Source organism: Anoplolepis gracilipes, chromosome 8, assembly GCF_047496725.1.
Source record: "Anoplolepis gracilipes chromosome 8, ASM4749672v1, whole genome shotgun sequence".
Taxonomy (NCBI): domain Eukaryota; kingdom Metazoa; phylum Arthropoda; class Insecta; order Hymenoptera; family Formicidae; genus Anoplolepis; species Anoplolepis gracilipes.
In genome coordinates this window covers 7,460,258-7,483,449 of record NC_132977.1, presented here as the reverse complement: position 1 = coordinate 7,483,449, position 23,192 = coordinate 7,460,258, and the positions used below count along the sequence as shown (strand labels likewise).

Below are 23,192 nucleotides of genomic sequence, written 5' to 3'. Positions count from 1 at the left end.
GACATGTATGGAGCGATCTTATTGCTATCACTAATCGCAATTAAAAATAATGACGTTTAACGTAATGATACGAATATGATGATATATGGAACGATTTATACTGCTACCTGTTCGTTTGAGTGTCGGCGCCTGAATGAACAAAGCCAAGTATACACAGGAATATATATAGTAGCACGCTCTCTATCTATTGTGTGATAAGTTAATTCATTAGGAAGAAGAAAGTAACGTCGCGAAAATGATCGAGTTGAGAGTGATAATATAATATTATAAGCAGTTCTCTAATGTGTGTATCATAGTTAATTCATAAGATCGCGAAATTATTCAATATATTAAGTCCTTAAGAAATGTTTTATTTCTTGAATATCAAATTAATTATTATAAACGAGTAATTATGACTCTTTCTGTTATACTTTAATTAGCTGATTATGTGACTCGTGCTTACGTGCTCTTAATCCGAAAATAATGGGCAAATTACGTTTAGATCTGCGAATAAGCTAAAATAATGTCAAATACATTCGCGAATCTCTTAATTAAAGAAGTAATTATTACTGTGCACATGTGAAAATAGAGCAATAATTTATAATTGTCATTCTTCATCGTTTCGATTCTTATTGAAGAAATAGACACTTCTGCACTTTGATAAAGTATCCGCCTTTTCGATACAAAATTACGAAATATATTAAAAATCCTGATAATTAATTTATTGCGCAGGTTGATAAATCGTTAAGCAAAATTGTAGAAAATGTTTGCGTTATAATAATAAGATGACATATGGATTTATACATATTGTTACCTTTTCGTCGAGTGTCGGCACCTAAACAACACAACACAAGATTAGATATAAACAGGAATAGGAATATGCGTATCTATCATATAATCATTCACTCATGAGGAGAAGAGTGCCGCGAAATTTAGCGTATTAAAAAATAAATGGCTACAGAATATTTTATTTCTTGAATATTGAATTAATTATTATAAACAGTTTAATAAGATTCTTTATTATATATACTTTCATTATTCTATCATATGACTCATATATTATTGCATGTTTTTAATTGCAAAATGAAATCAATAATTAATGTAAATCTGCGTAAAAAACGGAATGATACACTCGAACCTATTTATTAAAAAATATTCTTAGTAACAATAATTTTTTAGCCTTTTGATATTTATCTTTAAATGAATAAATATTTATGAGAAATATCTTGAAAAAATATTTTTTCGGAAGGCTTATAAAATCATAATCGCAGAAAATAATGAATCACACGGTTTTATAAAGCATACAATTATAATAAAAAATGATATGCATGTAGATAATGATCTGTTAAATACAACAAAAAACAAACAAACAGTATTTGCCACCTGCAAAATATCTAAAAATGTGTTATTTAATATATATTAAAATATTTTAAATAAAATATATTTATATATAATAAATGGTATTAAAAAATATTTTTTTTTTGTTTTTTATGTTGCGATATGTTTTATTATCTTAGAATGTGATTCAGTGTGTATGTATGTAGATGTACTGTCAGGTATCAATTGAATCAATATTGTACCACTTTATTATTTGTCATGAAAAAGAAAAAAAAAACATAGTACATAGAGAACATAATTCAATTAAACACTCAAAGCTTAAAATTAATTTGTCCATGAACGCAAACAATGTACAGGAATGTATTTTCGTAAATAATTAATCAAACTAAAGTACATAATACACAGTGTTCTTTTGGGTCAGCTTTTATGTAAAAAAAAAAAATCAATATTTTTTCTACTGTTTGGAAGGATAAGATAAGAATATGAAGAAAATAAACAAAAAATGCAAAATTAATAACGAAATTAAATGAAATATAAAAACGAAATTATTGTACAGAAAAATGCCTAATAATTAATCATTCTTTAAAATAAAATTATGCTTTTTTGCAGCGTTTTTATAAAGAGATTTATATAAGGGAATCACAGATTACTAAACTATCTTTCTACTTTTCCTCTTTCTTTATAAAGAATATAATCAATCAACTCGATTTGGAAACTATTATTTATTGTCTGATCAACAGCTCGCGAGTTAAAATATATCTCAATATATAACAGTTATATCTTTATAAAGATTTTCTATCTCGTACTCTTAGCTGATAGAGAAGGGTAAATATTCTGAAATCTACGCGTTGTCGTTGAAATCGAATATTATTCCTCGATCATATAATCGTCAACTATAGCTTTTTATTAGTACTTATTTGCCGCGCAAGATATAAAAACGATGAATATAATTTTTTATGATATAATTCAAAATATTTCGACTATTATCAAAAACCTCAAAATCTGAAATAATTTCAAAAAAAATTATTTAGATGTTTATAGTTATATACTGATATACTTTGGATCAGGAAAATTTGATGCAACAAGAAAATTGTAACATTAACGAGAATATATGCAACTATTTTTGCATTTATTTATTTTTTGCGTTTGTTTTATTTCTTAAGGTTGCAACGATTGCAATTATTTGATCAAAATGTGCATCAATAAAATTTTAAAACTCTTTTTTTTTTCTTAATCTTTTATCGTCTAAGGACGGACTTGAAACCTCATTCCATCCGACACACGCACGGAAATGCAGTCGCTGCATCCTTTAGCACGCGCAATCACAGGCGCAACGACGCACGCGTTTCTCGCGATGATGAAGGAACACATCGTCTGGCACGGAGCGTACAGAACGTGGTTGCACATCTGTGAATTGAATATTTTTTTATTATCAATTTTAGAGTTTAATTATTATAATATATCCATTTAATTCTCTTTTTCTCTCCTTTCAACGTGTATTTTATATCACATTTTTTAATCATATTGTGTATAATAAATTTTCTTCAAAATAAATTGGTGCAAATATTAATGGATTAAGGATAGTAATAAAACAATCCAAAACATATGAATTTTTACTTACAATGTGGGCGTGCTTCCTCTTCTTGCATTGGTTGCTGTTGTTGCTGTTGCGGATGTTGTTGTTGTTGTTGTTGTTCTTGCTGTTGTTGTTGTTGAATCATCATGTGTACCTCCTGGTGCTGCTCTTGTGGCTGTTGTTCGGATTGTTGTTCCGTAGATTGACCATCAGTCACCTCAGCACGTGCTTCTACCGGTACCTCCAAGGACTCAACTGGTCTTAACGCAAATCTCGAAACCGGGAAAGCACGCCCTTCTACGACCTATAATTTCAGAAATTATTTTTTCTTAATTAATTACTTCTTCATTTTTTTAATAATCAAGAACGATTACATGAAATTATCTAATGTTTCGATAAAAAGACAAAAAAATATTCCACTTTCATTTCAAATATATGAAATTATCTAATGTTTCGATAAAAAGACAAAAAAATATTCCACTTTCATTTCAAATATATAATAATTTAATAATTTTCATATAATTTTTATATTATAATATCTATATTAATTATCTAAAATTTTTATTATTTTTTATCTTTATCTAAAACTTTTATTATCTTTATACTTTAGAGATTAATTTAAAAAACTATAATATTTTTTATAATAATTTAATAATATTTATAATAATTTTTATATTTTTTATATTTTATTATATTAAAAAATACTAGAATTTTATTTTTTAATAATATATCAAAAAGACGTTAAATAATTAGTAAATAAATTCTGAAGATTGTAATTGGTTTTTTAAATGAAAAGTATAATATGGATTAATAAAATTTATATGGAATTGTAAATAAAAAGTCGAAGAATTTGATTTTATACGCAATTATCTGTAAAAAATAAAATACTTATCTAACGTGTCGTTATTATTTTACCTGATGAATAATATTGCGAATTTCCACAGGTACGGGGAAGTTTCTTTCGATTTCATCGCCCTCGTCCTCTGGCCCTGGGAAAGGTTTTGCTTCCTGCTGCTCGTCACCATCTGGGCGTTGACGACCTTCAATATTTCCATGCTCAATCAAATTTCTCACTTCCACCGGAAGTGGGAACGGTCCTAATGGTATTGGTCTCGCGTTTTCCGGGAACGGTTTGAGTTCCTGTTAACGTTACAACATATGTTTACATACGTAATAAACACGTTTTAACATTTATCACTCTTTTTTCCAGAGACTTTACTGTAAAAATTTTATATAGCTAATTTTATATCGAAATTCTTACAAAACTTTATCATCAATACGTTACGTAAGATGTATGTGAAGTAATAACTTGTATGTTCTTTCAAAACACTGTTTTATGATTTAACGAGAAGTAAACGTACCTCGCGACGAGCTCCGTCTGGCACCTGAACTGGGAACGGTCTGGCTTCGCCAGTGATGTGTTGAATGATATTCTTGATCTCCAACGGTACCTGCTGAATTATTCTTCTGATTTCAATGGGAATGCCCTGGAAAGGTGAACGTGGCTTCTCAGGCGCGACTTGAGGCGGGGCGGGTGGTCTCTGTTCGGTCTGTGGGATCATCACGGGCGACACTTGATGTATTCTATGATCTTGGATCTGTGCCTCGGCTTGCGGAGGAGGCGGGGGCATCATAACTGGACCCTGTTGCTCCTGATTGTAAGTATTGGGCATTTGCTCGGCTTGCTGTTGATACATCACTGAGATCTGTGGTTCCTGACGAGGTTCCGGAGCAATTGGCCGCATCCCTCTCAGCGGGTCTATTGGGAAGTGACGCAGATCGATAGGAATCTGGCGCATCTCGACCTGCATCATCAATATGAAATTGACTTTTGCGCTGAATAAATTATTAATAAATAAATTCTATCTACAATGACAGTCTATTTACATCACTCGACGGATAAGACTCACCTGTGGTCCCATCGGATTATTCTGAGGTCCCATCATAGGCATTTGCGGGCCCATTCGAGGCGGTCTCATCTCCATAGTCAGTTGAGGAAGATTACGGAGCTCAGGTGGAATGTGATTCAATCCTCGTGGGTCGCTGAGTGGCAATTGCTGCATATCGGGAACTTGATACTGGGTATGTATCTGATACTGATGGTAGCCCGGATTCGGTTCCTGGGACTGAAGGGGAAGTTGCACAGTGCCTAGAGGCACAATGATCGGAGTGAGCATTTCCTGCTCCTGTTGTCTACAAACACAGAAACAATAATAATAAAGATGTTATCATTGCGTTCTATTATTTACATTATTTACAATAATTCATATAAAAATATTTAATTCTTTGTATTCGTTGCTTGTATATTTCTTTATTATTTGATAAATTTCTTTGCAAAGCATAGTTATTTAATTTAGTTATCAATTTTGCGATAAATGATATTTCTTGAAACTTTATTATTAATTAGATCATAATTTAATCATTTATTCATTTAACGCTTATATATTCTTTTCAACTGTTACTTACTCTTGGTTTGGACTGCCTGATTCGCAAAGAATAGCAACCCGTTCGCCGCTCAGTCTTTGGAAACGCTGTGGATCAGTACTGTTATCTAAACCGTTGTCGCCAGTTCCGTCCATCACCTCATCAGCTCGTCGTCTTTCAACGACGCATGAAACTCTGCTACGAGCTTGCTGAATTAGCGTCTAAAAAAATCACAATCACAATTCAAAGAACGGCTCAAATGTCAATATTTTTGGAAAACTTATGCTACAAAATTTTTAATAAAACTGTAATGTAAAATTATTATTTGATATATGATATATATTAATATATTTATTTGTGAGGCATGTATGTGAAAAAAATAGGATTAAATTTCTGTAAGAATTGTAAAATAATATTGTATTTACGCCTGCAATATCGTCGAGATCCAGCTGAAGAGGAAGCTTAATGTGCACGGGAGGGAATTCGTCGTCATCGTAATCGTCATCATCATCGCTGCTGTCGCTGTCAGATTTCGAGCTGTCCTCTCCTTGGACTTTCATGTCCTTAGTATCAGGCTCAACTTCCTTCTTTGTTGGCGCAGCGAGATTTTGCAGAGAATCCTTCGATTCGACAGACTCCTGTAAAGAAAATAATCTTTTTTAAATCCTGAAATTTTTGTAAACAATAATTTTTTTGAAAAGGACTACAATAATTTTTACAGTTTATTTAAATGCAGTATCATTGCACATCTTTGATATTAAAAAAAATTTAATTTTAAAGGGGCATATAAATATATAGCTCTATATTCAATTAAATTATATTTATAAAATAAATTTTTATATATTTTTTTATATTTAAATTGACAAATATATCTGTGTTTAGTATATGCTAATAATTAAATTTAATAAAATATATATGAAAGACAATCGTACACAGGTTACAGATGTTGAAAAAATTTGTATTTATATGTATATCGGCAATGTAGTCAATATACTCCAGATTATATTTCTCTAATATTAGTAATTTATTTAAAATCAAACCATTATTTTCCTTCGATAAAAAAATGATTATCCTGTAATTTTTTATCTTCTGTGAGAGAAATTTAAAAAATGCCGATGAAAAAAAGATGAGTATTTCTCGAGGCTTCGAAAGTTGGACAAATATCACCGTCGCAATCATCATTCGTTGATGCAACTCGTCTTCCTGGTCGCGACATCGGGTCACCAGTGAAAGTAAACTGGCTTTATATTATTGTACTGTGACTTTGCCAACGATGAAAATCGTATGCGAAGAAGAAACCGTTTGAATATAAACGCAACAGTGGGATGTTAGCTTGATTTCGTATGTTTCTTTTCATGAAAGATATCATACATGCGTTTGGATAAATAATATATAAATTTAGAAAACAAAATATATATTTTTTTAAATCACAAACTGGTTAAAATAATAATGTAGTAGAGAAACGAGATACTCTCTATACAAATGAACTCCCAGAGCTACTGTAGTTAGAGATACGCTAACTTTTTCTTCGATAAAAATTTCATGCAAGCCACCTCTTTTCTTTTACATCTCATAATATCTTTCACAATAATAAGATATAATAGCTGCAATAACGTAAATTAATATATATTTTGTAAAAGCGCATTTCTTCTCGTCGGCTGCGTTTCTGGGTCTCGTGCAATTACGATTTTTGTGCAAGAAACTTGCCGATCCAAGCGTGCATTTCGTCCTGTGTTCTCATCGCATCCGGTAAAATGCTTACTAAATTAGGGATTACCGCGATGTAAATATGGTGAAATGCTTCTTCCTACGAATATCATGCCTATTACATTTTTCCTCCCTAACGCATAAATCGATTGGTAATGAATAATTATAGTTCTGTGTAAACGAAACATACATTGTAACAGTTGTACAATTGTGGATCATATATGACAACCGCTAACATTTGAGATATCTGTCAAAATAATAAAATATATTGTCGCAACAACGCGACGGTTATTTTATTTTTTTAACAAAGATTCCTTGTTACTCAAGAAACTGTAAACAGTTAAAAGTATTCTTTTTCAAATAAAATTACTTCAAAAGTTGTTATTAAATATATCAAATATCAATGTAAGAATATTGAAACAAATAGTATAATCTTTTTTATGTGCAAGAGAGAGTACATACTTTTTTAATGTTTAATATAATATAATTACTTAAATTATAAAAATACACGCTAGTGTACTTAAAAGATTTAACCAGCAATAATGCGAGCGTGAAGAAATGGGAACACGACTAAGCACTTTCCACTCGGGGAAATTGTGCCCAGGATGTAGAAAGGATTTCGCGATAGACTGGACGAGTGACAGACAACCCGATCGTCTAGTTAAAATGGGAATGAAACTCAATAAACTGCGGGAACATGAGTTATGCAATATAACTTTGGCAGAGATAGCGCCTCGTGTATGCACGTTCTGTGAAACAAATCGTGATACTGATTCCGCGTATAACGATGGGAACGTGACGAAGGAGGCTAGTGTGACGCGTCGTTCATTTCGTGACTTTATTAGAGAACATGTATCGTCTTTTAACAAGTAATTACAATTTCCCGGACATTATTCTTTTAACAACCCCAAATGACGAGAAAGATGTTCTTTAAATTTCTAGAAAATGTCTGAAAAGTTTCTAAAGAAAATATAATGAAGAAAAAAATGATTAAAATTTACCAGATAGACAATTAAAATTTTATCATACACGAAACTCGTTAATTTATTCCCGTTAAATATAATACTTTCCACAGTAATTAATTTTCCATTTAAATTCTGTTTAGTTCAATTTCAGAGAGAAAAGATCTGCTGATCTACATCGCTTCTCGAACGTTGTGTTCAAAGTGCATAAAATTTCATGTCGAAGTAGATACGATACATATCTTCATATTGCTTGTTGCAATCTCTCGTTTAAAGCACGAATATTTTTCTATACCATGTGCAATAATAATTGAATGGTTAATTAAATCGACAATTGCGATTATTAACTGTATTCGGTTAAACGTCAGAAAGATGCGAAATTTCTTTCATTGTTTTTTTACACACATACACGTATACACAAAATGCAACACGGTTACCATTGCGCGATGTCATTCTTTCCTAGGCTTGCCATATTACAGAACAATTATCTTGTGTATATCGCGATGCGCAACCATCGCAGCACAAAATCCCGCAGAAAAAGGGAAACGAGAGCTATGTTTTCCACCCACTCAGAATTCACGAAGCGTGCGACATGGAAGAAATTGCCATTATAATTTACCGCAGCAATGTGATTCACAAATGGCTTTCTTTAGAAAATGCACTGGCTACCTTCGATCTATCAATTAGCGAAACATTATAGTTATTTAGTCGTCTTTAAGACACGGTGCTGTAGCGATATTGCAAAACAATGCGATGCGATTTGTTGCAATTTTCAATCGCAACGTCATCAAGAGATCGTAAACTAAATATTATTGTTGCCAAAAAAAAATAGGCAGAAATATAATAAGATAGTTTTGTCTGTTCATTGATAAAATTATAGACGATTAATATATGGATTATTTTTATTAGTTTTATTATCTTTATTACTATACGCTTATTATCTTTAGCATGTTTATGCGTTTTTAATTTAATATTTATTATTTAGAGAGGAAGATATAGCTAAAATCTTCTTGTACGATATTACGAAATTTTAATTTTATATAATACAGTAATACAAAATTTTTTAATTTTAATTTTAAAACATAATCGCGGAGCTGTTTAATTTTGAAAATCCAAGTGTCTTAATTAATGAACATTTCAAGCCATGAACAAACGATCTCTAGTCTTCAAATTAATTTTATCCTTCGTTAAAAGAGTGCATACATAGTGCATGCATAGTTGATTATGTAATAATACATATATAATAATATATTCATGATATGAGACTGTATTCTTATATATATGGAGTAAGTAGCACAGTCATTTGAATTCACTTATGTTAGCATAGAAGATATTGTATACAAAAAGTCTTGCGTGCAAACTACAATAAATATATTCAAGTACCTGTGCTATTTCCTTTAGCAATTAATAATTATAATAGTCTGACGTAGAACGGAATCTATTCAATAGAAGCTCGTCCAGATATGTTCGTTTATATCACCGATCGACAGTTCTCACGTATAAAAAAGGAAGAGTCGGCCACCAGAGCAGAGCATTACGTATGAGTGAGTCAGAATTCTATTTTCTACTGATGACGGCGACGAACTGTGCGCGAATGGCAGTATCTTAAGTTGACTTGAAGAAAAAAAGGAACTGACAAACAAAATAATATAACAATAACAGTCAATTCGACGAGAGAAAATCTGTTCAGAGAGCGTTCACCTCGCGCAACTGGCAACCCACTTTCGTGGCAATACTTTTTCCAAGTCTCGTTGCTCTAAGATAATAAAACTGAGCAGCATCCTGAAGATACAGAAACCATATCTCGTCCATGAAATTAACGAGAAAAAAATCGCAACTTTTATTCTAATTTTTAAATCGTACGTTTTCATGTATAATGATATTTGAAAATATAATTCTCACTTTATTGTGTAAATATCAAATAAAGATGTTTTTTTATTTAATAAAAAAATTTATTTAACATACTTGAATAACTTCTACTAGTTTCCATGTTAGATAAATATATAAATTAAATAAACGTGTAAAACTCTAAATTTTCTTATAAATTTTTAAGTAGAGTAAGAATTTTTCAGTAGAAATTTACAAAATCATAGAGTGCGTGTATAAATTGGACATATTAATTTTTGTTTTTAAAGTCAAATGATCTTTATGGATATATTGCGCATTACGTAGTCAGATCCAACATTATGTAGTCAGATGATTTCCGTTTATTGCAAAACAGAAAATGATTATAAAATCCGGGAATAATTTGCGAGGAACATGCACATGCAGTTATTAATTTGCACTTATGCCTCACCGCAAATTAAGGGTATCGTGTTCAAGGATGATCCTTGACGCAACTTCTAAAATATGAACAAAACATCTATTTAAAACATTGAGGAAGTTAGTATAGAGATTTCTTTTTTGTTGTCAGTGTGAAATTATCGGTGATTAATGTCAAGGTGATTAAGAGACAGAGAGAGAACACAATTATGTTCTTTAAATACATTCTTATAGAATTCTCGATAAGCAATTGTATGCTTGAAAATAAGTGAGTTTTCTCAGAACTGACGTCTCTTTTAGATGCGATAATAAATTTTGAGATAATTTTATCTCACACACAATAATCAGTTTCTCAATAATTAATTTTAATTATAATACTTTGTAAGTTTTTATTTCTTAATCTTGTAAATCTTGTGGAATCTTGTGAAACTTTCTTTTGATCTTTTATCGAAAAATTCCTTGATTCCTCGATTTTCTAGATCTTGATGTCAATGTAACGATGTTCACGAGCCATGGTATTCGTATGTAATCGATCTCGCCAGATTTCATCGACCCCATGATGACCGATTTTCACCTTTGCACGAGCACAAAGTGCTTTTACATTCTCGCGATGTACTTATACCGATCTTACTTTCTATCGGTCGCCATAAGCGGACCGGAAATGGCTATATAGTAACGAGCGATCATACATGACATTCATCGACACGAGAAATAATCGATCTACCGGATTTCACTGTCGAGTAGAGAAACATCGCACTCTATTGTTCGTTCACATTATTAATTTAATTCGATTAAGATGGAACACCCCCCTCGCGCGATGATCTATTATCGAGAATTACAGAGATTCTATAGATACTCCGGCATCATCGCGAAAACATTGATTACCTAGGCACCGCAAAGCTCGTGGAAACAATCCAATTTAAGAGAGCGAGTTTCTCGCGAACGAGAGAAATTGATTAACGACAAAGGAGAAAATATGCACGTTGCGCGATTGAGCACGCTACTTCCGCGATTGTTTAATGAGCACTCGAGTATCGTCTAACGGAAGCCAAATAATGGGCAACAGAATGTGGTGTGAATTTATTCTAAAAGAAGCTGATGCAAGTGAAAAAAGTTCATTTATATTTGCATATAATATATAATTATAAAATATATGTAAGAAAATAAATAACATGTTTATAAAGGAGAGATATAAACGGAATATACTAAACGTTCTTATAACAGGAAAAATTGTCGATTATTTAAAGAGATAATTACTCAAGCTATAATTAATTGTATCTATTTACAGATTTATAAACGCAAACAAGAATCGAGTTTTATCAAGAAATCGAAAAGAGGCTTTTTTTTTTGCCGATTTACACTTTGTAATCGATTAATCGAGGACCTTGTAAAAGCAAACGATCGCGATAATCGATTACGAATTTGCAAATCCAAGTGGCTCGCGCCTCGATCTACAGTCGCAATCGCATACGAGGAACGCAAGAAGCCGAATTACGTAATTCCCCGGTTGCGGTTCTCCTTGAACGCGCCTGGCTCCTGGCACCGCTCCGCGCCAGTTTCATCGCGCGTTTCGTTTTCTTTGCGCTTAACTCACGGACGAGATCGGAACGTGCCTCTTCGAAAGTCCATCCTTTTTATACGACGAGTCACCTTACCACCAGAATTAATCGCCGTTGTCTACGTGCCAGCACGCTACTTCTTTCCGCGCTCGCGGCGACGAGAAATCCACGTCGCGAATTTATCACGAGAACGATGATGCGTGGAAAAAAAAAACGCGATCTTCATATACGCATCATGCGTCAACTGTCAGTCAATCGGACACAAGGAAGAGATATAATCTCACTAGGATATCCATGCGCCGATTGTACTCTCACGACGCGCTTATGAGCGAAAGTATGATTGCGATTTAAGAAGAATATCAGATTGCGTTCGTCGAGATAAACGAGAGATTCGAAGTAAAAGTTACCTGCGAATCGCGTGTATTTGAGATACCTAGACTTTCGTATTCGTTAATATGTTAATATGTTTGCAAATTTGAATTTTAGAAACGCTTTATAAATTACTTAAATATTATCTTCTTTATAGTATTAAATCTAATAGCATGCACGCACATCTAACGACCTTGATATTTTATTTGATAAATAAATCTCAAGACTTTAAACTGGAATCTCGCGAAGAGGATCGCGAAACAAACTTAATTAATATGCAAAAGTTTTTTTGTTCCAGCTGTTGAGTGTATAACATTGCTTTAATATGGAATCCTTTGTGAACGATTCGTCAATACTATTACTGTCGCGCGCGATTACAATAATCGTTTTGTCTTCAATTAAACCTTGATCAAGCACGAAATATAAATTCAAGAAATTCAGTTTATTGATTTTGTTCAATAACTTTTGTTATATTATACGTAAGTGTGTATACTGTTCTCAGTCAGATATTTAAATTGATACCTTTATAATGTTTAGATAGATTTGAGGTTTGTGTGTGAATTATATGAAAATTATATCTTATGTATGTACCAATTTTCGCAATTCCGTTCAATGAACGCAACGAGATTATGGCCTCGTAATCTCCGAAATGAACACTGTGCTATTATCTTCCAAGTTTCCATCATTTCCCTACTTTAGCAGACAGTGAGATACAAATTGAATAACATACATGAACATTGTGGGAGTCCATTATATATCTCTTGTAAAATTTTGGACTCTTAACCGACAGAGAAAGAAAGAGAGAGATATATATTTTCCAATTTCCTGGTTCCCTGGTTACATTTCCAAGTTATTGCATTCTTGTTTTACGTAAGAAGCTCGTTCTCAATTTCTCCGTGAGACGAACGAGCCAATGTGGCATCGTCGTCGCGTGCACAGATATAGTAAAAATCAAACAATAATAATGCAAAGTGCATTTTTCCACCGAAAGCTTATTATTTCTGTCGATTTAATGAACCTGCATAACATTATCATTGAGCGATTGAAAAGTATTTCGCGACTTTCTCACAAATTTCGGCGCACGACAATAGAAATATTTTATTATCTGTCTTGCACAATCAATCCGTCCAATAACCAATTCGCATGCCAATTCAAGCGCTCTTCTACAAGACGCTTGCGCGTATTTCTCTCTTTCTCTCTGTCTCTCGCTCTCTTGGCAAGGTGCATAAAAGAATATGCTCGTAAATCGCTCTACGCTTTCTAAATTTGAGATATTTTATGCTTAATTCACTCATTAGCATCTGGCCGTTCGTAATTTCCAGCGGACATCTCGGCGAGACATACGCAACTTTCTTCGTTGGACAAGTTGAATGCTAAATGTGTGAAATTTGGCAACTATTTATGTTTACATAAATGCGATAAAGAGTCGAACAAAAGAATTCGGAAAAAACAAAAATATTGACAAGAAACAATTATTTAGTAATCTTTCCGCGAAATACATTTTGCGATTATGCAATAGCTGAAAAAAAACAAGAAAATTATATTGCGTTAAGAATTTTGTGTTAAGAACTTTTTATACTTTGTTCCATATCTAGAGATATAGAAAAATTGCCATTGGCAGATACATGTACATTGACATTTGACATATTAAAATAAATATAATAAATAAGTTTCAAAATTAAATATAAAATATTAATTAATTTAGCAGCATATTACATGTATGTACCAATATGTTGATATAAATTGTGAAAATATTAAATATATTAATTAAATTATTATTAATATTAAAATGTATAATTTACATTAAACGCAGCATTAATAAATTATTATACATAATGAACAAGTCACAATCCGTAATCACCTCGCGTAATTGTTACTCGCAAGTCACGCACACGATATCGTGGATTACTTTGCAATTACGTACTTCCTGAAAAAAATTCTACACCGCAATTATTCGTTACACTTACTTACTTTGTTCAATATGGTATAAACTAACAATTTATCTTTATTAACTTCTCGGAGACATTTTTTTCTTGACAGATAGAATTTCTCTACAAATTCTTACTGCAATAATCGGTTTGTAGATTGATTCTAATTGCCGATTCCAAATATCTACAAAGTTGTAAGTCATATTTTGCGGTTGGAGTGGCTAAGAGAATCTTCGACAAATCATGGTAGATCTCAGTAATCATCATGTTGGTAATATTAAAGCAAATGCCACAAAGATAGGCGTGACCACGATAGATCGGACACGACCCATTCTTTCCAACAAGCGCCGTGAGAAACGATCTCACTCACTTTATACACTCGATATATAACGGTGAATATCCTTCAAACTTTAGCATAATTATTCAAAACACGCGAACAATAGACACTTATCTTGATACAAAAATTCGAGTAACTGTCAAGATCTCTAATGCTTTAAAAACTTTTGCAAATTGTAATGGTTTCTTTTTGGATATAATTTTTAAGAAATATCAATTCCGAATATTGTACGTGTTTAAAAGAATTTTGATGGAAAGGTAGCAGTGACGTGAATGAACATCTGTTCATTCTGTATAACTCGTTAGATCCATGAAACGCAGATCACGTATTCTACGTCGTGACTTACAAAAGCAAAATGTGTTTTTTTTTTTTTTTTTACTAGGCGTGAAAACGAGCGTTAATTGCATTAACGGCATTGCACTAATGTTTCTCACTTTCGATCGTAAAGAACGCACGACTTGACGACTCCTCCGTTGATCGATTCCTTTTACGATCCGTCGAACGTCGTTGCGACGTGAAAATTTAGAGAAATCTCTGTGGAAATCACCACCGTGAACGTAACAAGCTGAAAGCTGCGGCGTCGATTGCGTTTTTTGCGCAGAATGGAGAATTTAATAATTAAACGAGAAATCTGCCGCCATCGATACGGATCGAATCACTTTCCTTGCTACGAAAAATTAGCAGGACCATCGACGCGATTTCTCTATAACCACTATAGGCAGAATGATGATCGTTGGACACTAGATGATCGCGTGTTTACAGCTGTATTTTCGAAATGAATGCTGATAACAGCGTTTAAAAAATGACGGAGAATCCTATTTTATTCTATTCTTTCTTTATAATTATATTCGTTTGACTTACCTTGGACTCTATGCAATCGAATCGCTGTGATCGCCATAAATCAAATTGACAATCTACCGATAACAAGATCAATGATAATTTTCGTTATCATTACGAGAAATCTCGAACGTTATGGAAAGAAACATTTGTTATGTAATATAAATTATGGAATTACATTTATCCTTTTATATCAAATGTATAAGTGTGCTTTTCTCATATACAACGTTATGTAAAACCGATATACATTTACATCTCTAATTTTTTTCTCGTAGATGAATCAAATATATTTTATGATAATTTAATTCTGTATTATTCTTCAGTATTTTTATCGTATATAACGTTATGTACAAAACAGATATATATATTTACATCTGCATCTCATTTTTTTTTCTCGTAAATGAATCAAGTATATTTTATGATAATTTAATTGAATTCTGCATTATTCTTCAGTATTCTTACCTGCACCAAAGCCTCCGGCTGCAGATGTTTGAGGAATTCACCTTGCGGCTGATACGTGCCGGAGGTCTGCTGTTGCAGCTTCAGCTCGGCCTGCATCGCCGCGATCGATTCCGGCGTGCAGGAGGCTCTAGCCTGAACCCAGGATGCTGCCAGGATGAAACTACCGAGCACCACAGACATCGTGATCAGGGTAATGGCGGCGATCCTGGCGATTTGAACCGCCGTGCTCTTCGGCGGTCTCATGTATGCCTGTAAAAAAAATTAATTTACTCGTCGGAACATTTTATAGAAAAGGGTTTAATCTTCTTTTTTTTATTATTATTAAAGAATCAGCAATAGAATCCATTGCGTTTACAACATTAACGTTTTAAAGCGACAATCGCAAAGAGAACGTCAAAGGAGAGTGCGAAACGACAAAAGGCCTCGACTCGGTTGGTTAACCAGCGTGAAGTCCCAAGTACTATTGTATGTGTGCGCATTGAAAAGAATACCATCATCATTCTGTGACAAAAGTGTGCGATAGAAGCGTATGCATTCGTACGCACTTGTATGAGTCCATGCAGTTTCGCGAACGTGAACACGAACAAATCGCTTTACCGCAGTTTCCCGCACCTAGTTACAACGATAGAAGAGGGAGAAAGGTGATTATGTAAAATCTCGTATGTGTGTTTATTCATTTTCAGCCGATTCAACTAAATATCATGGAAGTGCAAACCTCGATTTTCCTTGGCGAGTTATCCAAATTACATCAGAATCTTATATCAGAAATGTATCGTTAATATATTCTAGATTCCTTTCGATTTTATATACTGTATTTTAAGAATATTAATATTTTCATATCTTGTTAAATTCTATCGATTTATCTCTGGTGATTTCTATTCATAATCCTATCCTCTGTCAAAATATAAATTAAATATTTTACAATAAATACGCACATGTATACATATTTAAATAATAACATCCGTGTAATTAGTCATCGAATGACAAATTCGCGCTCGCAATCGAGTAGGTTAACGATAGCTGAAAATAAACTACTATATTGTCATTAAACTCCTTCGAGAGAAGGAATAAACCCGATAAAATACATATATGTACATCTGACGCGTGATAACTGTACCTTGACATTATTATAGTGTGGCGCGAACCTGTTTTGACGCCTAACGCCTTTGTAGATCATGTTCGCCACTATTTTATGCGGAACTTGTCGATTAGATGACCTCTGTATGATCTCTATATTATTATAATTATGCTATAACATATATTCGTGAGACGTCGATCGAAAACGTGGTGTTTCTCACATTGATTTCGAAATAAAAAGCACATTTCTGACAATCAATCTGTTTCTTTAGAATAAGATGAATCAAATATTTTTACATTAATCATGAATAATTTTCTTTTGTACGAAAATTTCTCTATTAAAGATGTGTGAGACTTGCACCACGGACTGTACTTGTACATACAATTCGTAATGACCTCGATGCGGATGGACGACTCGGGTGAGAGGCTTCCAAGAGATAGTAGGCCATCCGAGGCTGGCTTTATGCCGCGCTATCTATCTGACAAAAGTAAACAGGTACTGTTGCCAGGCATTGGAGGCGAAAAAAACTTATTTAGTCTTTGAGACAAATCTCTCGGTTTGTCCTCCACTCGTGAGTCATTGACACCCGCCGAGTTCATGGAGAACGTTCCGGAACAATGGTTAATCGTCGCGAACTGGTTCCGAGGACAGAACCGCGCTAGAGAAAACAATTGTGATTTTATAAATTTAATCGAAATGAATCGATAATTTATATAAATTGTATACTGTGATACTATGACTCAAATTTTTTATGTTTAATTAACAAAAAATGTGGTTTCGATGCTCTAATAAATCGTGAAACACGCGTTCGAAGATGACGATCAATCTTAAAGACTGTAATTCCTACGTCATGTGATCGACGTAGTATGGTTTTGCGAGACGTCGATAACGTTTTGCACTTTCTCTCTAATATATATACTAGTGCACGATGCAGACTGCACGCTTGAAATTAACGAATGAAAGTAATGTTTTCAGTCATTATTAACCTCCTTAAATTGTTGACTGTAAACGTGCCTTTTGTTTCGTACTCCATGAATATGGTGTATATTTTACAAGAAGAACTCGAGTATAAAAAAATTACATATTGTATTTTCTGACATACATTTCTAAACTTTCATATATTATTCAAATATTATATATATGTATTTTAACGTTCAACTTTCTTCAAGATTATTCTTTTTCTCGATATCTTTATTCATAATGCATGCGTGCTAACTTAAAAAATATATTATTATTGTCATTTAAAGAAACTTTTCTATAATTTTGTAAAAATTTTTATTCTCCATATGTCTTATTGCTTAATTTGCGAAACCTAATCTAAGTATTAAAACGCACGAATAAACGAAAATCGATTAAATCTCGTCAAAAGGAACGATTAAGAATCACGCAAAAAATCCGCTTTGTCTCTCTCATACTCCCCAAAATCTCCACTCTTATGTAACCGCAGACTGCGTTCATTATACATACACGCGCAAATAAATAATGCGTGTGAGAGAGAAACGAAAACGCGGAGGTGTTCAGGGACGAATGTTTTCGTTTAAGCACTTTATTTACAAGCCTGATTGAGAAACGCGAAAAAACATATTTTAAATGTATAACCATGACGTTGCATTGTTAAATATTACATAATATATGCACAGCTAGATATATCATAGTGTTCTACGCATCTTAAAAGTTAAGATTTAAAATTAAAATATAAAAAAGAACTTCTTATGCGATCGAGACTTGTTTTAGCACGTAATATTATTTAATAAAAAAGTATAATCTACCGTGAGAGGCCGGTGATACGCGTGGCAAAGCAATCATTGTTATTGACGGCGTAGGCGGAAATGACCTTCTGGTTTGTGGAAGGGAGGGCTTGAACTCATAAAAATATAAGATAATACAATTTCCTTATAACAATAATAAGTGCGTGTTACTAGTGAGAATTATGTATGCTTATGTTGCCGTCGATATTATTCCAAGCCTGCTTCGCGCGTTGAAATCTCCGGAAAGTTCGACGCGCAAGTTAAACCACAGTGAATGAATAGTTGATTACTCAATAGTGAAACGAAACGAAACGCGAAACGTGCTATTTAGACTCTGTGCTATAAGAATCCTGCGCTTGATGCAAAACAGCTAAAAAATTATTCAAGAAGAAATTTATTTACGCGAAAACGTTATAGAATATCTCGTATAAATCTTTGATCTTTCTCCAGTATATGTATATTTATTATATAGTTCTGATTTTATTTTCATAATATTCGCATCTATTTAAGTTAGATACGTTCACAATTTTTTAAATAAAAATTGCAATTAATAGAATTAATGGCACTATTAAATTGTTCCTTATTTATCAAAATTTATAAAACGACTCCTGTCAACATCGATTTTCTTATGCTTACGACTTGCAAAACTTACCGACGAGTATCGTATATTTGTGTGTATGTATTTTAGAGAAAGACAGCAAAAGAATGGAATGGCCAACAAATTCGGCATTCAAGGTCTTTGCGAGTTCATAAACATAGCACACGATGTCATCGCGATTGTAGAACGAGTTTTAAAAGCTTTATTTCACTTCATATTCTCGAGGTTTAATTTTCCTCTTTTTACGTATTCAAGCAATGTTTCACTACTATAAATAACCATTTTTTTTCTTAGCATGAATATGTGGCTCTTTCCTCGCTTTATATGACTCACAATTTGACAGAAAGCAAATTGTCTTACATTCTTTATTTCATCGTCTATTATTTTATCCTGTAACTTTCTGTTTTTTAACAGTAAAGATATTTTATCATCGTGTAATAATTTGATTATAAGCGAAGAAAAATTCGTCATACAATTAAATAAGAAAATATTTCTGACAAAAAATAAAAATAAAATTTCTATCCCGTAAAGTAAGTAAAATTCGATTTTATGTAAAATATCTCCAAAGAAATACACACTGCTGAAATCATTAACCTTTTTACTATCTAAAGTAAAATGTTAAGCTGATAACTGAAATTTGCAACTGTCCATAATTTTTATAATGTACATAATATTTGTTCAAGTACGATGACAAATAGAAAGTTAAATATTTTCCTGGAAGGAAATATACGCTGCTTTAATGTTTTTTTTTCAAACTCTCTCGTTGGACAATTAAGCGTTAATTTTTAACGACGTAAAGACATTTGTGTTTTTTTCTATGGCGGAAGTATACGCGTCTCTTGGAGTGTAATACATATTTATTTCTTTTCATCGTAACGTTAAGAATCACATATTCTTTTGCTTGTTGTAATTACCGTAATTAAATACTCCTTATTTTTCTAGTGTAACGCATGCTATTTAAGTATCATCTTTATTTAACTACATTCTTCTCTTAATTTTCTTGAAATAAAGACTATATGCGTTTTTCGATTATACACATAAAAATACATTTCACAAATATATAAAATAATGAAGAAATATAGAACAAAATTTTCTCTTGTGTCAGCGAATGAAAAAGAACATTTGTTTCAGACGCGTAAATTTCAACTGCTAATGAAGTGTATTTGATATATTCTAGACGGCTTCTCTCCTTAATTCTATCGTCATTAATTATTGTCGGTTACTTTTAGTCTTAATCTGAGAGATAATCGAATGAGCAAACAATAATGAACAATCCCTGTTGGAGTGTGATTGCGAGTTACGTGCAATTACGTTACAAAACAACTTTCGCGGAAGTGGTGTACAATTTATCTATATGCTTTTTGCGAATACAATTTTGTAATAAAAAGCTTATGATTTCAATAAATTAATTTAAAAAATCCCCAAACTAATATTTTCTAATTACATAATTACACGTACAGATTAATTTCCATTAAAATTTGCAAAAGTAGGAGTATAAATTTCAGTATAAATTATATAAATCGAGAAATAAAAAAAAATACCGAAGGTAACATTACAGAAAATATATTGAATAATATCTGTCGATATTGCTTTAAATTTATTTTTATGATAATTTCTAAGTCGCACGCCATTTGTTATGCTTCATGCTATATTATATATAAGTTATGTCCTTTATGTCATTATAATACATTTTCAAGGAAAATCACGTAACTCGCTGACTCCTTTTTCTCTATATCACTTGTCCGTATGTCCTTCGGAGATTTTTCAATACGTCGGTATGTACGAGTATATGCGTTTTATCGTCCCGATCGACTGAGCCTCGCATGTTATCTTTGCAAAGACAATTGTTCGATCGTATTATCTAATATTGACCCTTGATTTGCAAATTATTAAATTTCACTCGGCGGCCTGAAACGCGAGTCGAAAGGCTGCAAGTGCATACAATATGCAATATCGCAATGTCAGCGATATCAATCGATGGGACCTTATATTTAAAATTTACATTGCTAATTCACCTTCATTGATTCGAATCAAGCCGAACAAATTTATGCGTATCATGTGACGTGTTTTCTTACAACGCATTATTTTGAGCTTAATAACACGAGCATACTTCGTCCACACATACATTCATTTTTAAAGAAACAACAATCGCGACAATAGTGAATGTTTCATAAATATTCATTCTCAAAATGGAATATTCATGTTTGTATTTTCCGCTGTTGTAGATTTACATAAAAGTTGTCTTTCATAAAAAATATATATCTAAAAGCATATATTACCGACTCGTTCCAACCTATTTTTTTCCCCGTTAAATTTCTAAGATAATTTTGCATTTGCTACATGAAACTTTTCCTTTCGCATCCAAGGAAATTAATAATATCCATGAGAATATGGCTCGAGAATTTGATTGATTGCCATTATTATCAATAACGACAGCGACGTAATTACGTAAAAGCAAGTAGAGTCGCGTGGATCGGATCATCCGATCCGACAAACAAAGGATATATCGTGAGAAATATTGCAATTTCTTCGTTGTAATTTTCTTTCTCATTATAACAGTAATGTCCAATTATACCATATAGTGCCAATTTTCGAACAACAATTATCTCTACACTACATTCGCTATTACATGCCATTTTTCTATTTAGGGGAACAACTGCACGTGTACAAAATTATCTGCCGTTTTAGTCGTCGTAATTGCGACTTGATGAATGATTTCACGTGAAGGGCAACAGTACGTATTGCTTTGTATATTTTGTATCTATCGTAGCAAGCCATATCAGTAATTATCTTTTTAATTGCAGTTATGTTTCATCGAAAAAAATCTAGTAGAAAGAGATAAATGCCGCCTATTATTACTATTACATATTTAAATGCTGAAAAATTGTGTGTGTTTAAATGAATATATCTTTCTATAAGGGAATATTTTTGATGCAAGTAAAATAATTTGCGACTTTAAATGGTTTGTTCTTTTTTTATGTCAAGCTATATTTTCATATTTACTTTTGCTTCTCTTATATAATACTAATAAAAGAAATATTTGCACAAATGTAAGAATTTGATTATTTGTTTCGTCATTTGTGTAGTTTCAGTTTCGTGAATTTTTATAGTCTGCTTAAAAATACGTTTAGAAAATTCATAAAAACTGTATAGGATAACCTATGGTTTTAATTGAAACGAAACTTCATTTTACTTCTCGTTGACTTTAAGATCTTTTTTAGATTTCTAATTTGAGAATTTGTAAAATAAAACTCTTTAGAGAAGTTGAAAAGTTCTCGTTTTTTTCGCTAAAGAAAAATTGATTCCAAATTGATCGCAGAATAAACGAGAATGAGAAGTGATGATGGATTTCTAATCCGTGGGCGAAAGCTTACCGGTGGTGGCTCGGCAGAGGAATAGACTTCGCTGGGCGCATAGTGGCTATGAGTCTGCGGTATCTTATCCGAGACGACGGCGACGGTCGCCAGGGAATCCGGTTGTTCCTTCTCCATTGTATTTTCGCCTCCTGGATTCGACTTAATCCACGTAGCACAAAACGACCGGTCGGACGACCTGGAACGTCAATCCCTTTCTCTTTTTTTTTCTTCCTCTTCCTGAATCGATTGACTGTCCCTCTTTCTCTTTCTCCCGGTGGATGGACAATTATTTTAAAACTTTATGCTCCGATCTGTCACCCGGTGTCGATGGCTCGACGGGTCGGCGAGCAGTGAGCGTCGAGGAAGCGCTGACACCGCTAGCTTAGAGATGCCCCCACCTCTAAGCCGGCGTGCACTACCTTCAGCTACCACGTTGCCTTCTGGTACCAAGGTGTACCTCCTCCGCGCCGGTCGTCGGTGGTAGTGTTCTTGTTGCTGGACTTTCTAAACACCATGTGTGTGCGAGCACACGAGCGTGAGTGAACGTGAACGGTTCGTTGCTATACACTTGCGGCACGCCACGCTCCTGTGGATAGCAACACCGCGATTGTCGATGGTTTTGCAATATTTTTTGCTCTGTTATTTCTTGATTTACAATAAGAATCGTAGGAC

At 33.0% G+C, this 23,192-nt stretch overlaps 1 protein-coding gene across 1 annotated transcript; it reads right to left on the bottom strand.

Moving 5' to 3' along the window:
* Positions 1 to 1,542: 1,542 nt before the first annotated feature.
* On the bottom strand, positions 1,543 to 22,878 carry LOC140668464 (uncharacterized). The gene is made up of 9 exons (XM_072897478.1): positions 22,539 to 22,878; positions 15,741 to 15,989; positions 5,743 to 5,955; positions 5,360 to 5,538; positions 4,804 to 5,086; positions 4,255 to 4,698; positions 3,809 to 4,033; positions 2,939 to 3,197; positions 1,543 to 2,724 (listed from the first exon to the last, which is right to left on the bottom strand). Exons 1-9 carry the CDS (start codon positions 22,653 to 22,655, stop codon positions 2,627 to 2,629), a joined length of 2,067 nt encoding a protein of 688 aa, XP_072753579.1. The 5' UTR covers positions 22,656 to 22,878; the 3' UTR covers positions 1,543 to 2,626.
* Positions 22,879 to 23,192: the final 314 nt, after the last annotated feature.